General features: G+C 42.0%; 1 protein-coding gene across 1 annotated transcript in view; it reads left to right on the top strand.

Annotated features, from left to right (window-relative positions):
• Positions 1 to 7,168: 7,168 nt before the first annotated feature.
• Positions 7,169 to 18,232, top strand: part of srbd1 (S1 RNA binding domain 1) — a 47,641-nt gene continuing 36,577 nt past the window's right edge. The window contains exons 1-10 of the mRNA XM_030105972.1: positions 7,169 to 7,197; positions 7,924 to 7,979; positions 8,188 to 8,767; positions 8,980 to 9,216; positions 10,236 to 10,402; positions 10,906 to 11,023; positions 11,136 to 11,274; positions 11,788 to 11,884; positions 12,026 to 12,212; positions 17,301 to 17,404. Of these exons, the coding sequence (XP_029961832.1) occupies positions 7,966 to 7,979; positions 8,188 to 8,767; positions 8,980 to 9,216; positions 10,236 to 10,402; positions 10,906 to 11,023; positions 11,136 to 11,274; positions 11,788 to 11,884; positions 12,026 to 12,212; positions 17,301 to 17,404 (1,643 nt within the window). The 5' untranslated portion in view covers positions 7,169 to 7,197; positions 7,924 to 7,965. The remainder of the gene's footprint in view (positions 7,198 to 7,923; positions 7,980 to 8,187; positions 8,768 to 8,979; positions 9,217 to 10,235; positions 10,403 to 10,905; positions 11,024 to 11,135; positions 11,275 to 11,787; positions 11,885 to 12,025; positions 12,213 to 17,300; positions 17,405 to 18,232) is intronic.

Below are 18,232 nucleotides of genomic sequence, written 5' to 3'. Positions count from 1 at the left end.
TTTCTACTGATCCACATTCCGTCTAAATATAAGAAGTCCAGCAGTGCTTTGGAAAGTCCCCTCCTCCTCCCTCACTTTGCTGAGTTTTCTTTTGGTTTTGTTTTGAAGTGTTTCAATGAATGTGTGGTTTGGCCACAGAACTTTTGTTTTCTTCCAACATGGCAGATAGCAGTGTTTTGTTCCGCAATTTAAGTAAGTCCTAAAGGTGCTCCTCCTTGTCTGCCAACATGCATATTGATATTTTAGATGGATCGGCCCACTACTGTTGATCAGGTGATTTGACTCCTCAGGAGATCCTGATGTGATATCAAAACATTTGCTTCAGTTTTTCTTGTGACAGCTTAGTTTGCAGCCACAGGAGGCTCTTCACATCCTCTTCAGCTCCTCAAACTTTCACTCAACTTGGATATATTTTTGCGCATCAGACCCAGTTTCAAAATGCTTCTTGTCTCTGAGCTACAAAAAAAAAAAGACAAATAAATAAATAAAAAAACAAAACAGTTCAAATTTTTAAATTTACTAACCACAGCAAAAAATAACTGACACAAATTCAATGTGTCAAAAGGAAAAAAAAAAAAATCAAAATGCTAAAACAGAAAGAAATGATGACAAATGGAACACTGAAACAAAAACATAAAATAAGCAAAGCCGTTGAAAATGGCTAAAAACAGTTGATCGCTCTAATTGTAAATATAAGTTTAAATTTCTAAAATGGCTTGAAATATTGAAAAAAAAAGAAGGAAAACATGCGAAAGAGTCGAAATAGTTTAAAAACAAGTAATTTAAAAACAGATTTGAAAAACTGCAAAACATGGTTACAAAAAGCATTGAAATGCTTCACCATCTGGTGGAGGGGGTACCGCGGCCACCAGTCACCCGTGGCCTCAAGCAGGGGTTTTCTCAGGGTGCTCCGGTTTCTCCCCACAATCCCCAAAACCGATCAATACATCTATTAAAACTGACATAGAATTTTTCTGACTCTAACTTTTCATCCAACACATCAGTGAAGGAAAATGAAAACAGATGTTTAGGAGTTGAAGAATCACAGGATGCAGATCCTTTCATCTGTAGCTCATTTTACAGGCCTGATACTTAAAATTAAGTGACTTTTACAAAACTGAAACAAAGAAAAGTTACCTTTTGTTCCATAAAAGAACCCCTGATATCTATATCTGCAGATTCAGGGTTTAACTCTGTTGAAAATTCCAATCAGAGTGTCAGTGTTTGGTGAGGAGTCTTTGATGTGTGAAAAGTCATTGCTTTTTGTTTTTCAATGTGGTTGAAAGCAGAGTAAAAACAGGCATCGGGCATCAAACTTCTTCCTGGAACTGTTCCAGTTTTTCTGCATCGTTCTGTCACCTGAACTTAGCTACTGTAGACTCATTGCTAAAGCTAAACTGAAATCACTTTCAGACCACGACACTGAGGAAAAGGTTGGAGCGACATCCAGCTGTCTTCATGCTGGATGGGAAACATCACAGCTCTGACCAGACTTGATCTAGGGACATGGAATATCAACCTCACTGGGGGGGAAGGAGCCTGAGGTTGTGAGGGAGGTTGAGAGGTACCGGCTAGATACAGTTGGGCTCACCTCCACAAAGCCTCACTGTTGTCTCAGCCTACGGGCCGAACAGCAGTGCGGAGTACCCGGCCTTCCTGGAGTCCCTGGGAGGGGTGCTGGACACTGCTCCAACTGGGGACTCCATTGTTCTACTGGAGGATTTCAACACCCACAAGGGCAGCGACATGAGACCTGGAGAGGGGCGATCTGAAACCGAGTGGTATTCTGCTATTGGACTTCTGTACTTGCCGCACCTTGTCCATAATGAGCACCATGTTCGAGCACAGGGGTGCCCACAAGTGCACTTGGCACCAGGATACCCGAGGCCCGGGGTTGGCAACCTGCGGCTCTTTAGCGCCCCTCGAGTGGCTCCCTGGAGCCTCTTCAAAAATGTATGAGAACATAAAAAAGATGGGGGGGATATATTTTTTGTTTTAATATGGTTTCTGTAGGAGAACAAACATGACAAACATTCTTAGCGTTTTCCAATGCTGTAAAAATGCGCATAATAAATATTACATTTTAACATTTCTGTCAGCTAAGCTTTGAGTCATAGTCTGTGGCATTTCAGCGCGGTGCGGTGCCAGGCAGGTGGCTGTTGTAAACAACCCGGTGGGTGTGTCATGGTCCGCAAGACGCAATGATCAAATTAATACCACTGAAAGGCCAAACACAGGGGGAGGACGTCTGTGAGGCTGTGCTGAAGTGTTTAAATGACAAAGGAATAAACTCCAACCACCTGATTTCAGTGGCTACAGATGGGGCACCCAATATGACGGGGTTGCAAAAGGGGTTTGTGATTGAATTTGAGATGAATTAATTCAACTAAAAATGTAATTATACAAGTGGGTGTTTTTGAACCCACATGTGTAAACTTGAAGTGATAATACAAAACCAAAAATAACATTAAATAGATCATTCAAATATTCAATCACAAAATAAGGCAGATTCAAAAGATACTGCAAAGAAACCCTCATCCAGAATTAAATCACACTGAAAATGAGCACGGGTCCTTTTGACCCATGTTGTGCATTAGAAGGGGGGTGAATATGTTGAGGATCAAAGAGTTATTAAATTTGGCTCAGGAAACCTCCGATATCTGGAACAATGAAAATGATATCTGGAACAGCTGGTGCCAGGTCTCCTTAAATCCGCAAGAATTGATTTTGTAGAATGAACTGGATGAACTAGAACTGGATGTAGAAGAGTATTGTTGGTCCTGATCTTCAATTTGCCCCAAGTACCTCTGATGGCTTGGTTTCACTATTCTCATACGGGCTTCTGACCTGCTTTTAGTCTGGCCCGTCACCGGGCCCGGGCACCTGTTTGGGATGGATGCCTCCAGGATGCCTCCTTGGGGAGGTACCACAGGCACGTCCCACCGGAGGAGCCCCGGGGGGGGACCCTGGACACGCTAGAGAGACTATGTCTCGCGGCTGGCCTGGAAAGCCTCGGGATCCCCAGAATTCTTGTTTGTCTGCGATCCTGTAAGTGTCATATTGTGTATATTGAAGAAACTGTTAATGCACAATACTGTCCAGACGCAACTTTTTTTTTTTCTGAACGTACTTGTTGCTTTAGTGTGACAGCCAGTAAAATTTTTCTTCATTTTATCTTTTAGATTGGACAGCAACATGCAGGCAACCAGTTTAATCCACCAAATATTTGGCGCCTGCTTGAGCTCCAGAGGTGAGTTGGTATCCCAGACTTCTGTCCTCAGAATAATATTCAGTGTTGATTTATTACAGCTTTGTTTTAATATTTTGCAACTGTTTTGTGTTTTTCAGTGAGTTGTTTAAACTGCAACGCGACCTCAGACAACTTTGAGCCTTTTCTGGACCTTACTCTGGATACTGATACATGTTTGTATTAGTGCACAGTTTCAAAGTTCAGTTTGAACTCTTCAGAACAAAACTAAACACTGATTCTTTCACTCTCTCTGCAGAGTGTTTCCGGCGTCTCCACAGCTCTGATAAGGTTCGTCACTCCAGAGGAGCTTGGTGGTGAGAATGCCTACAGATGTTCCAAGTAAGTCACACAACTGAAAAGTGAATGATGATGATTTTATTTTTCTTTACACTGCTGTTTTGTAGCTAAATGAATCAAATTATTTTCTTCAGGTGCAAGTGCAACAACATGGCGACTGCCACAAAGGGTCTTTCCAGGACTCAGATGCAAACCACTTGACCAACAACATGGTCCACAACAACACTGACTCCAGAGGGCCAGAGCTGCAACGTCATGTGACCAAGGTACCGCCGAGTTTTCTAACTACAGCCTGTGAACCAAGCGTTTGGTTCATAGGAAGCAGTTTAAGTGTATTAAGTGTATACGAATTTGACTTGAGTGTCGTTCATTAAAAAACCTGTCTTTATTGCGTGCTTTTGCAGATTGGTGACCGTCCGATAAGTTTGTCCTCAGTGGAAACTGTTGCTTTGAACGGATCGAGGAATGATGGGAGTCAGCCAAAGTAAATGTCAGGGTTGATTGAGGCATTTAGCCTTTCATGATAATGTCTGTCATTTATCAAACCAAATTTGCGGTCAAAATTTCAACTCAAGGTAGCACAGATTTGCTCTCGAAATTGTGGGAAAAAAAAGCATTACTCATATGCTTTGTGTTGTTTTTATCTTATTTTCTTTTGTGTGAGATCAAGGAAGAGACACAGGAGTCACGGGCGTGACAGGGATAGTCCCTATCAGCACGGATGGACAGAGGTGGAGCATAGATACTGTACCCACGACAGACCGAACAGCTGCTCTCAGCCGAGGATTTAGATATTGAGAAAAAGGACGAGGCCGACAGTGACAACCTGAAAACTACTGAGCAGCTCAGAACAATCCTCGAGACTGAGAGGAAGAAAAAGATTTATATCGAATCGACACCTGCTCCACACAACACATGGAGACGGTGCTCCAACTAAAAACAGAGTTAGAAACCACAGTCAAACAGATGGTGGAGGAGAGACGGCAGTTGAAGGAGGACACGCAGCAACTGGGGGCTCAACACAAGGCAATGTCCAATTTGGAGGGGATTGTCAGCCAGCTTCAAGAGGATCTGGAGAGAGAAAAGTCCAGACAGAGCCAGGTGACGGCTGAACTTCTCGCTTCCATCAGGGAGATAAAGGAGGCGAGCCAGCGGGCCATCTCAGAGGAGGAGGAGGCCATGGACGAGCTGAACCAGAGGCTGGCTGCTCTGAAGCAGGAGGTTGACGCTGCTCGCCAGAAACAAAAGAACACATTGTGGAAAAGAATCCGCAGTTTCTTCAAAGGGACGAGAAAGTCCACTTAAAACTGACACCTGCTGAGCTTCCGGTGGAGCCATGTGGTAGAAAGTAGCAGGAAAAGTAGCTCAGAATAGTTTTTCTGAATCAATTTTTTCTTCCAACACATCAGTAAAAAATGTGTTGGATGCTCATTTTACAGGCCAAGAAAGGAATTTTATTTTTATTCCATAAAAGACCTGCCATCTATATCTGCAGATTCTTTGTTGTGTGAAAAGTCATGGCTTTTTGCTTTTTAATGTGGTTAAACTGAAATCGCTGCAAGAAGCAGACCAGCTTTCAGACCAAAACACTGAGGAAAAGGTTGGAGCGACATCCAGGTGTCTTCATGGTGGATGGGAAACATTACAGCTCTGACCAGATCCTCAGGACCTCACGCTGTCGCCACACCTGCTGCACAATATCATTAAACAGACCTACTGGTTATTTTTGCATCCCTGCACGAGCCCTTAATGACACTGAGGATAAGGTGTCAGTTCATTTGCTTAAAACAGAGGGAAAAACACCCTGCTCTCCCACGATCACACCTGATGGCTCCGATATTTGCATGTCATGTCTCCAGCGGGATGTGATGCAAAAAGACAGAAAAACCTGACCAAAACTTAAAGGTAGCCAACAAAACTTAATTGGTAAATAAGTCAAATGGACCAGATTTGAATGGTGGAGTCATGAAGGTGAATGAAAACAGCCTTTTTTTAAGCATGACCACAAGGTACAAGACTGGCTAATGCAAAATTGAATGAAATGAAATTTTAGCTTCATTTTTAATTGCATCTAAAGGTAATAAAATGTATTAACTCACGTTGCATGCAAGTGTTGTTCTGATGTCTCCATGAAAACAGAAAACAGCCTCATCAATACTTTAATGTGACACCCATGGAATATTTAACAGAACTACAGGGGAACATCCAACAGACTGATGTAGCATAACATGTCAGACTGATGTACGGAGGAGCAGGATTATTCAAGACTTCACAAACCTAATAAGAAGAAGAAGAAAAAAGGGAAGCCAACACAAAGCCTGAAACTTCCTAGATTCTCTGCACAGTTTTTTTGTGTGATGGCTTATGGGGATCATTTCTAAATCAAAAAACCTAAAAATTACAGCTACATAAGCAGGTGTTCGTTCATATATCTCCATCTTCATAGCTCATCAACAGTAGATGGTGCACAATGATCCCATGTGCCTCATCTCTCCTTCAAATGGCTCCTCACTCAATTAATGTTGTAAACATCTTTATTTTTAGATATTCCTTCAAAGTGGGTCAACTTACTGCCTTTAGAATTGGCTCAGGCTATTTTGAACCTTGCTTAAACAAATTTTTTCAATGTAGTGCCAATGACAGCAGCATCTCAAGTCATGTGAGTAACCACAGCAGACAGTGGAAAATCTGAATTAATTAATGAATTAAAAAAAAAATTGGCTGTTCACGTTTAAAGAGAAAATCTGACATCCTCCAAAATTAAAATATTCATAACTAAAAAGGGTTGGGCATAAGGCATGCTTGATTTTTAGCCCACCCTGTACATCAGACAACTCAACAAACTTACAAACATGTTTTTCACATTGTGCTCACATTTCTCCATGACAACAGGTCAATTACAAATATATAAACAAATTCAGCCATGATCAATTAATGTAAATTATTCAATTAATCACACAATTATGAATAATTAATAATAATTTGAAATTCTAAGATTTTTTTGAACTTGCAACAAAGTACTTATTAACTTGAAATGCTCACTGAGATCATTCCATACAAAAGAGGCACATCTTTGGTTGACACTAGTTCTTGTTTTACAAGTCGCAAACTCAAGAAAACCTCTTAAATCACAATGCCCTGTTCTTAACCTGAAGAGACAGTGAATGCTTATGGGGAGGCTTCCCATTTACAACTCAAAACAAAGATTTTAACTATTTTACACAAACTATATCCATGAATTTTCATTGTTCACAAAACACATATTTTGTGAGTATCACACATGCATTTTTTGTATCAGGAATCGTATTGTCTGAAATAAATTAAGAAATATTATAACTCAGTAACTAACTCAGTTACTTTTTGGAATGCATAACTAGTCATTATAACTGCCCGGTAATTACTTTTTAAAAGTAACTTGCACAACACTGCTATCATGCTATTATCACTGCTATCATCTGACCAGTGACAGGCCAGGAACTGACCGGACCAATATGGCGGCAACGTTGACGTACGACCATCACCACCTTCAACCTCTTTCCTGCAGCCACGAGGCAGCGGGATGCTGGCCCTTTAAGACTTTCCGGCGTTTCTATTGGTTGAATTCATTCTGTTGCAGGAAGCTTTTGTCCGGCTGTGTGACTGTCTCATCGGTAAACTCACACAAACTGAGTAGAATTTCTGTATTTTTCACGTGTGACTCGCTATTTCACGCATTCTTAGATGCATGACAGCTGTGCCAATAATGAATATGCTACGCTGGTGTCATATTTATCCTGCTAATTTTTGCTATCGTCATTGTGAAGCGCCAAATTTGAAGCTACTGGCTAATCTTACACAAGGATTGTCTCCTTGGAATTAGTGTTTGTGTGAAACATATTAATTTGGTTTGTTGTTTATTTGGATGTAAATGTTGTCTGTAGTGTCTGTAGTTTCTCTCTCTCTCTCTCTCTCTCTCTCTCTCTCTCTCTCTCTCTCTCTCTCTCTCTCTCTCTTTCTGTGCGTGTGTGTGTGTCGTGGTTTTTGTTCTTTATGTGTTCATCTCTGATTTTTGAACCTATTTCAGTTTTTTTTGGTCTTTTTATGATAGTCTGATGTATTTCTTGTCATTTTACGTTTTATTAGAAGTGTTGTTCGTCTTTGAGATAATTTAATTTCACTTGTGTTTATTTGTGCACACTTTGTACAGTGTGACTGTAGGATGTGTTTATTGTATTAGTGTGATCATTTCTGCCTCTGTGATAGTTTGGACATCTGCACTTGTCTGTGTTTGCTGAAACTCTTCAATAATCTCTTTTCAAAGGCCAGCCACTGTTATTTTCTACGTGATCTCACACAGCTGTGATGTGTTGTTTGTTAACTAAGCTGCTTTCTCATAGATCAAGTGCAGCCATCCAGCAACAGCTGCCAACAACACAAATATGGACTCTGACATGTGAGTGGTTGTTATGCATTCATTTTCAGGACTAACACATTTCTTTCCGCAAACACAGCATGAATGGGAAGCAGGGTCAGACACACCTTTGTCTTCACCACTCTTGAGGGTGTTGCTTTGGTGTTTAGATATCAACACGCATTCATGAATCACAGTCAATATGTAATGCTGAATTTGATTTGATGGTTTCTTCTGGCTCTGCACATAGATCTGTGGAAAGTAGTGATGAGGATTGTGAAGAATGGATCCCGCCAGCTTCAAAACCAAAAGTCCCCAGGACTGCCAGAACAGTAAAAGCAGGGGAAAAGAAAGCCACAACCAGGAAAACTGTCAAACCAAAGGAGCCAAAGGCCCCCAAAGAGCCTAAACCTCCAAAAGAACCTAAAGCTCCTAGGGTGCCCAAAGCCCCCAAAGAACCCAAACCTCCAAAAGAACCTAAAGCTCCTAGGGTGCCCAAAGCCCCCAAAGAACCCAAACCTCCAAAAGAACCTAAAGCTCCTAGGGTGCCCAAAGCCCCCAAAGAACCTAAAGTTCCAAAAGATCCTAAAGCTCCAAGGGTGCCTAAAGCCCCCAAAGTGCCTAAAGAATTGAAGCCTAGGGCTCCACGTAAACCGGCGGCACAACGAAAAACACAATCTGCTAAAAGTCTGAAGGAGCCTGGTGCCTCTGGGTTGGCTGGAGAAGACATAAATAAAGAGGATGGAGAAGATAAAAGAGAGGAGCAGCCTGGCTGTGCGGAGGGGAACAGGGTTGAAGAGAGTGGGACAAGCCTAAGAACGAAGGAAGAGGTATGATTGATGGCTCTTTGTTTCAACATCCATTTCTGTATATAGACTGGATCCAGAAGTGATTTTATACATAATATTGTTAGAACAGTTTGTTCAAAATAAAGTTAATGATTAAACAACAAATATTACATTTAATTGCAATAAAAATGAAAAAGTGTGTTGTTTTATCTTTCTGAAATAATACACCTGTGACTCTTAATTTTTTTTTGTAGAGAGTTTCATTTATGGTGTCAGACACCAATCAGCCAGACAGATGGGCAGATGAGGGCTCATCCTTTGGAGGACTGAGGCCCAAAAAAGAGGAGGTAGAAGAGGATTTCACTTTCGACGAGCCCTGTCTGAAGAAGCAGAAGACCAGCGCTGCCTGTCAGGGACAACCGAGGGCTTTATCTTCATCCCAGGCTCAGTCTCTGAGGAATGACCTCAACATGAACTGGGACCCGGTCGAGGTATTCTTTTTTTTTTTTTTTTTTTTTGTATTTTGGAATTGATTTGTCAAATTTTTTGTTTTATTGTCAGATTGAAAAAGACCCCTATGAAGCTGAATCAACAGTGGAAACAGTTTTAACCAGTCCTTGAAACAGCTGCTTATTGCAGCTGAGAAAACATCTTTACACTCATGTAATTTTCATCTGCAGCTCCATGGTGGAGCAGCGGTTTGCAGCCTTGCCTAACAGTGATAACACGTCTTCCTTTCACACAGAGAACTGATTTATGTACCTATATACAACCCTAAATTTGAGGAATCGGGGATAAAGAGTGATTGAATGGATAATTACTTATTTAAAAAGCTTCTAAATAAACTCGATATGCCACTTTATATCAAACAGTTTATCCAGTGGGAAGAAAAAAAATAAATAAAATGAGCATATTGAAATATTTTTATCCTTTCACTGAAATTGTTAGTTCATATGTCAGATTCCATGTGTGTATAAATAGATGAATGCATGAATTGTCCTGGAGCTCATAAAATCCACCATTTCACTCAACAGCAATACAGCAGTATTAAGATGCAACACCTAAAAGAGGTTGGATTTAAAAGATCAGAGGTAAACATAAACAACCTCCCTCTGTGTGATGAGTCGATGAGGTTCTCTTGATTCTGAAGCCCATTACTGTCTTTTTAGTTATGGTAAAACATCATGAGAAGCAGAATAAGGCACGACTTGGTTGATGTTCTCACTTCATGCCAAGACTGTTGCATTCATCAACCGCTTATTTGTGGAGTTTTTAACACTCGTGCAATGGACGTTCAATTTTGGGTCTCAATACTTTGTCATTTTTGTATATAAGAAAGTTGAACATAAGCTTTAATCACAGGCAACAAGAAGATCAGTGTTTTGTGTTGCTGCAAAACAAATTCTAACTATTCAAACTATAGTCACAGCAAGACAAAAATGACAATAGCATTTTTCAGTGTTCTAGAGCTAACAGCCAGTGTTTTTATGGTTGTCTTCTTTTCCTTCAGGTGCTGTCCACCCTGACATGCGTGGAGCGATGGGTGTGCACGAACATCGTAGTGCTCCTTCGAGAGGAGAACACGGTGCCGTTCATGGTGCGATACCGGAAAGAGATGATCAACCACATGGATGCTGACGCTGTGCGAGAGGTTCAGTTGGCATATGAGGACTTATGGTGAAAAAACAACTTTGACATTTTTTGAATTGACTTCAGCAGCCAGTGCTTGTTTTCTTTACAGGTGCACCTTGAAAAATCAGGACACAATGTAACGTTTTATTAATACTCTGCCTTTGGTCACAATCTGCTTGGGTTGCCTTCATCCTTCCTGCAACTTATGTTGTATAAAATGGTTCTACAATACTCTAATCGCCAGCACTGTAACAACATGTGAGAGAAAGTGAGAGACATATTGATAATTTGTGCAATCAGATACTTTCCAGTTAGTTTAGTTATCAGATAATTCTCCAAAATCCATTGAAACATTTATAATTACATATTTTTTTAATTTTCTAATAACTGACAAAATGATTGACTTGTCAATGGTATCCCATTTTCTTAATGATTTAGCTTTATTTATATCAGCAGTACTAAACTTTGGCCACTAGATGGTGGTAGTGATCAAGCTTTGAGACTTGATTTCCACTGTACACTGATGTTGTGCGCTTGTGTCGTTTCAGCTCCCTCGCTAAGAAAACCCAGTCGATCACCCAGACCCTGAAGAAGGACGGCGTTCTAACAGCTGAGTTAGAGCAGGATCTGAAAAGCTGCAGATCCGCCGACGAACTGGATCATGTGGTCAGAATCACACTTTTGTACTAAAATATAGTGATTTTCCAGACTGATCTGTAATTTCAAGCTCACCTCCAAACTCCTGAATGTGACTGTAGTCTTGTGTTTGTGCCTGCAGTACACTCCCTACAAGAAAGGCAGCAACCTGACTAAAGCGCGTAAGGCCAAAGCACTCGGCCTTGCAGCGGCTGCCTCACAACTCATGGAGTCACCACATACTCTGGATTTAAGTACCTGGGTAAAACCTGGCACTGAAGGTAAAAGATGAACAGCTGTGCATCCTCACAGTTTAATAAACCGAGCATGTCACATACTTTGACAGGAACCGTTTAGACTTTTCTTCAAGACTTTTTACTCAACAATATTTTAGTGCCAGGTTCTTCAGGGTGGGGAGAAGCGATGGCCCCCAGCAGCCTCCATGCTCTTTGATGATGCTTGTTTTTCACTTTATTATTACCCTTATTATTCTGAAGGACTGCTTGGCTCCATGAAGGCAACAAAAATCCACTGCTCTGTTAATTACATGCTCATCTGCTAGGTTATAAGTTATTCTCAAGCATATATAAAAAAAAAAACAAATAATCATGCTCAGAAAAGGCACGTCCAAGACCAAATCACCAGATTTTTCTTTGACTCCCTCTGGTGTCCGTCAGGGAAAGTCCACCCTGCCTGATTTAAAACCGCTGATTTAGAGAAGCTCTTCATTTTAAGGGGGATTGTTTAGCGTTCGTTTTTCTGAAGACGGTGTGTCTGTGTGTTTGTGGATGAAGGCCTGTCCACAGTGGAGGAAGTTGCCACAGGTGTGGAGCACATCCTGGCTGACATGATCGCCAAAGACCCGGACACGCTCACCTTTGTTAAAACACTGTGAGAAGATCTCAAGCAAATCTTGACGCTCTTCACTCTCTTTCTGTTGCCATGTTTGAGAAGAGTTTTCTATTTTGGGGGGGGTGGTTTGTTCTGAAGATCATCTTATTTTTTCTTTCTGTTTCCTTCCTTCTGTGCCAGATGTGAGAACAGCTATGTGACCCTCCATTCATCCGTGTCTAAATCGGCTTTAAAGGAGAAAGCTCAAGATAAACCTGCCCAGGGCAACAAAAGACCGGGGCCCGAACAAAGCAAGAATAAGGACATTGACAAGTTCCACCTGTACTTTGATTTCACCTGCGGCGTCCAGCGCATCCAACCCCATCAGGTATCCGCTCTGTCACAACATGAGTGTCCTTTTCCACCCAGCCATTGTTTTCTTTCCTTTCCCTCTGCGAAGGCAGAGTACAGGATGGACACACAGGTAATCACACACCCTCCCGTTCTCACCTTTAGCAGGAAATCAGTGTTTTTGCAGTGTGGAAGGAAGTCGTTAACCTGGAAGGCCTTAAGTGATTCTTTAATTCCTGAAACAGAGCTTATAGCTGATGTACACCTGCACGGTCTCCTCACCTCCCTCATGCGTTCAGAGAGAAATGTGCACCATCTGTTTGTGTTTGTGTCGTTTCTGTCCGCCCGCCGCTGCTCCTGAATGCTCGCCCACGTCAGCCGCGGTTAGCCTCGTCCGTGCCTCGGTCGCTCCCCCTCCTGCGCCCCGCCCCGCCTCCCCGCCTCCCCCCGCCGTCCCTCCAGTGACTGGTGGGTTACTCAGAGTTGGTCCCGGGCCTCATGTGTCACCACAGCTCCCGTCACCCGCTGTCTCTGCCACACCACCACACTCCCTGGCGTCCGCGCTCTGCCCTGCAGTTATTTAAACACACACGCACACACACGCACACACGCACGGGAATACACACACACACATACACTCACTTGCTCGCACACAAGCGCACCCCCTTGCAAGTCCCCTCGTTCTCTCCTTTTAACATATGTGACATGTCCCCTGCCGACATGCCATTGGATTAGGACGCTGTGATTGACAGGCGCCCTCCTGTAGTGACAGCTGCTGCTGCCGGGCCCACAGGCGGGCCCTGGGATGGGGAGCGGGAGCGGGGGCCAGTCCAGGGAGGCAAAGCGGGGACAGATGAGTGGCGTTGAGGTGCGTCCGTCACTTATCTCCAGCTCGGCTCCGAACGACCTCCCTCCCTCTCTTCCTGACTAAACCTCGGCCCTCCACTCCACTCCACTCCCCCCCCCCCCCCCCCCCCCACCGCCTCCTCCTCCTCCTCTCTGCCGTGGAAGCGCGGCCTTTAATTCGATGACTCGCCTTTGTCACGCAGCGTTAATCTACAGGCTGCTGTGACCCTGCTAGCTGTCAGATTCCGGCTAAAACGAACCTTTTCTAGCCGTCAACTTGGCGGGGAGGGGGAGCAGGTGGGAGATGTGTTTTGACAGGAGGCATGTGTGTGAGCACACACTTGCCTGTTTGCTTTAGCACATTTTATTAAGCCCCGGCTCCGGTGGGTTGTGAGGGGAAAAGAACAGAGGGCTGTGCGAAGGCGGCGATGTTGGAGCTGCTCTCGATGGAAAACAACTCGATGTGGTGCAAAACACATTCAGGAAGCACAGAAAGCATGTCCTTCAGGGCGAACAACACACGCTTTGATAAAGGTGAGATTTATTGAGACGTTATCAAAGATTAAAGGATCAATGTTTAATGTCTTTATGAATGAAATTTTATTTTTTTCCCACCTCATAATTAAATAAATCTTTATTTTTTGCTATGATTACTGTTTGAGCAGTACGATCAGTTTTATATCAATGAAAGAAAAATAAATATCAAAATATGGCTGTTTCAAAAGATGCGTTCCTGTTCGTCAAATAAGTGACTTAAAAATTGTGTGATCATCTAATAATTTTACACCTAAAACAGTGTTTAGTGTCAGAAAGAGGGAGAAACGCAACGGCAGAGTTCTGTGAAGTTAGTTTGGAGAGAGATGTGCCGTGCCGCATGTCTTAAAGCATAAAGCTTAGCTCAGATGTAAGTCTGTCAGATTGGATTTGAGGTCCGTCTATGAGCGTAGGGATTTATTTACCTTATAGCGATCAGCGGCCGGTCCGCTCCTCCGTGTGCCAGGCTGGATTTGTCGAACGTGCAATGGGCGGTTTTTAATGCGATTTGCGTTCCGATCAAATGGTAGTTTAGCGCTCTGGTCCGGGGCTCGCCTGCAGAGAAGTCTCAGTAAATACAGCTGCTTCATCAATTAAAGGCTTCTTCGTGATGGGCAGGTGCAGGAAAACAAGTTCATGTTTACTGTCACTCAGAAAGGATGTTTCAAGTGAGCGTGTGTGTTTGTGTCGTCATGTGGGTTCGTGTATATTCGAATCCCACATTAAGAGTTTGTGATGATAATAACAATAATAATAATGGTTCAAACTCTGAGAAGAGATTCATGAACATCACATCTGTCTTTAAGTATTTCTGCTTTGACTAATTAAAAGTCCACTGTCATAAGTACATTTGAAGCACACTGGAGAGGATTATCAACGTGGTAGATATGTAGTAGTAATAACGGTATGAGAAACACATTCTATATTGCAATTAATATGGATTTCGTCTTTTAATCCTTCTTGCATAAACCTTTATAATAATGTTAATTCTAAGCAGATAGTGTACACAGTTACTAAAAGGCAGTTTTGGAGTGGGAGTGAGAAAAAGTAAACTAAACTTGAAGGAAACTTGAAGTTTCTTTGATTCGTTTCTCCTCTAACTCTGGAGAAAGTGTTTTTGTGAAGGTGGAACAGGAGTAGATGGGCGCTTTGCTTCATCTGGTTTTCACTGGAAAAGGAATATGTTCAAGAAATATTTCTATGGACTTATAATTCAATTCAATGCTAAATATCTATGATTTATGTAGATCAGATAGCTTAAAAATGGGAATAAACAGTTAAGACACAGGAACAAAATATAAAAAGTCATCTGGTTGTCATAGAAAATACAAATTTAAGTCATTTTATTGTTTTATTTTCTTTCTTTTTCTTTCTTTGTCTCTGTAAAGGCATCAGATTCCACAGAGTGTGTGTGTGTTGTGTTATATTTCAAATCCAAAGTGCGCAATAATACTCATCCTCATATGTGTTTACTTTGAACCGTAGTTTAAATTCTATCCAAAGTAAGTCTGAACTTCATCATGACCGCTTCATTTCTCTGTTATATAACCACACTTGTCCGACTCAGAGGGCCTGTGTATGTGTGTGTGTGTGTGTGTGTGTGTGTGGCAGTCAGGTCAAAAAGTGCTGCGTGCGTGAGTGTGTGTTTGTTTATCCTCGATATGTCGGATGGATAGATGTGTTGATGACAGTATTCCTCTAAAGAAAGGATGAGAGAGAGGAGGACACAGACAGGGAGAGGATAGTCGCTGGCCGGCCGCCCTCCCCTCCCCCGGCGGGCCCATCGAGGGCCGTCGAGGAACGGCGGTCTGTCGGCTCTCGTCAGGGTTTGGCCGGCGCCCGGCTACCTGTCACTCCTGGCCTCCTGGAACACACCAACGCACTCCTGCGCTCTGTCTCACATCACCCCTGCTCTCAGATCACCCTCTGCCTCCCGCCAGTGACCCTTCCCAGGGTGACACTGAGAGAAATCCAGGCAGACACTCTCGTGCTCATCAGCACAGCGCAGTCGCCTTCTGCACAGATCCACGTCAGTTGTTTTTAGATGCATTAATTTACGCATTTCAAATAATCTTTCAATTGTGAAAGTGCAAAATTCCTCAAAGCAACAGCTGGTTCAGGGTTGTCGGGTCACAGTCGTGTACATGCAGCCAACAAATCCTCAAAGGTAGTGTGTTCTAGAGGTCGTAATTCCAGGTGCATTTGTAAGTGAACTGTTTTGTCTGTGTTGCTGCATTACAAACCAAAAAGTTTAAAGGTTTATTAAAATGTTTATTTTGTTATGCTTGCTTCCTCTGGTTGAAAACAAACTAAATCAGATTTTATGAAACATTTTCATGTTTTAGTAATTTAAATAAGTTGATACATTTAAATTATTAAGACGAAAACATATAATATTGAAAATTGTGCTTAGTTATTCTGAAATATAAAGGAAAAGTTATGGAAAAATGGAATTTTTATTATTTTTTTGCCAATTTTTCAGAGTTAAATCAGGACATGGTGACAGATAAATCTATTTTTCAGTTATGCCAACGGTTTTGTCCATCATTTCTTATTCTGTAATACAGAATTCACAGATTTTATTTTTTATATATTTCTGCGTATTTGCTAATTCCCTCATGCATCAGTGACAACATTGAGGCGAAGACTTCATGTCATCCTCCATCATCCCTAATAGTTTTCAAACAGCGTCGACGCTAAACCCCGAGAACTCGGATTTAGTCGGGCGGTTTTCGTATTTACCACATTTAATTTCACTCGTGGGCTTTCCCAGATTTATTCAAAACAAAGTGTTTTGCTTTCCTCCTTTGACAACATGTTAAACTTCAGTGCTTTGATGAAGATTGTTTAAGAAATCCCATCACGGCCCATGAGGTGGCTCAGGGCGGGCGGAAAAAAAAACAAAAAAAAACAGGAGAAATCTATCTTTCATCATTGTTCAAGCAAACTTGCTGCGTTAATATTTGCCTCCGCCATGCCATCAGCCGTGATTTGTATTTATTCCCATGTGTTCGTGCGCCACGGCCACGGGTGCCGCTGAGCGGTAATGGTTGTGGCACGGCGAGTGGGCGGGTGTGGGTGGGGGCAGGCCTCGCGGACGCGGCGCTGATGGTGGCGTCGTGGTGGCATTTGTCAGCTCGCTTCTTCCGCTTGGGCTCCAGATTGACGTCTTGTTTCTTGGCCCTGTTCTGTGGCGGGCTAAAGGTTCCCCACTGAAAAGGTCAGACACTTACTACTGTTTGCTTAACAGCATGTAACAGTTCCTCCGAGGGGGAAGCGGCGCACAACACAACACAACACAACACAACAGGCCTGGCCACAGGACACACTCCTAGGCTCATCACTTCTTTCTTTTTACTTGTGTGTGTAGAGTTCAGATTTAGTTTTTATTATATTCACTATTAATATTAATCTTTATCAAAAAAGGATGCTCACACGCTGCTTTTTGCTGTATAAAATTCATCCATCCATCCATCCATCCATGGGTTGTGAGTCACTATGGCCAATCCCATCAAACTATGAGTACAAAATCATAAAACCTTAAATATAAAGGCGCAAAATCAATTGATCAAACAGTCTGACTGGAGTCTGCCTCAAGCGTTTCGTTTTACAGGCATAAAGCATGCAGTGGTTCTTGTGTACCTGCCTGCGCTGTTTATGCTCTAAAGCAAAACCCGTGTATGTCATTCATGTCATAACTATCGTGTGTGTGTGTGTGTGTGTGTGTGTGTGTGCGTGTGTGCAGACGCTGGCTATTAACCGAGGAGAGAGTCTGAAGGTTCTGACAGTGAAGGTGAACGTTCCCGACAGGGTGAAGGCTGAATTCACGAGGTGGTGCATCAACAACAGGTCTGCAAAAACTGCAATAGGAAGCATCTTTACGCACACTGACAAGCTTGTCTGCCCCGTTTGGTAACACACCGCAACACTGTGGCCACCGAAAACGCCAGACAGCCGAAGTATAATACAACACACATTTAAAAATGTGACGAGTGCACAGAAGATTTCTTCAGAAGTTTTTATGTTTAGGGGAAATTATAATATTTGATTAAGTATGGTCTTTGGTGGAATAGAAATGTATTGAGTGGTGCCACAATGCTAAATATTACCTAACATTTCCAATAGGATGCTCCTGTAGCAACCAATAATTAATGGCCCTTTTGAAAATAATGATAATGTAATAAAATTTTAAAAGATTTTCTGCTTGACAGAATACAGAGTACAGAATGTATCCCCAGTTAGAGACGAGCCCATCCACCGTGCTTATTGTTGATAGAGAAACTGTTCAAATCCTGCAAAAAAAAAAAAAAAGCTTTTATTTTGAAAGAAATGCTGTTGCATGTACGAGTACATATTACAATATCTGCTGTAGCTTTTACAATTGGAAAGGCTAAAAGGAAAAGACACTTCTTAATGTAGTAACTATTATAAGAATATTGGCAGAATGTTACAATAATGGCTCAAATATTCTATTACACAGCATTCAAATTATTATATTATTGGTTGAAACAGAGCCTTATTTCACCAAACCTGGTTTCTGTGTTTTCTAATTAGATCAATTTTAGTTATTAGATGAGCGCAGACACAAACTGAAATGCTTTTTTTTTCTTTTTTCTTTTTTTTACAAAACTGTGTGCAGTTTGTAAGAGTGACAAAATTAATTTGTACTGAAATCAC

The sequence above is a fragment of the Salarias fasciatus genome, chromosome 13 (assembly GCF_902148845.1).
Source record: "Salarias fasciatus chromosome 13, fSalaFa1.1, whole genome shotgun sequence".
NCBI classification, from domain to species: Eukaryota; Metazoa; Chordata; class Actinopteri; order Blenniiformes; family Blenniidae; genus Salarias; species Salarias fasciatus.
The sequence above is the reverse complement of the archived record's forward strand: the minus strand, read 5'-3'. Positions and strand labels throughout refer to the sequence as shown.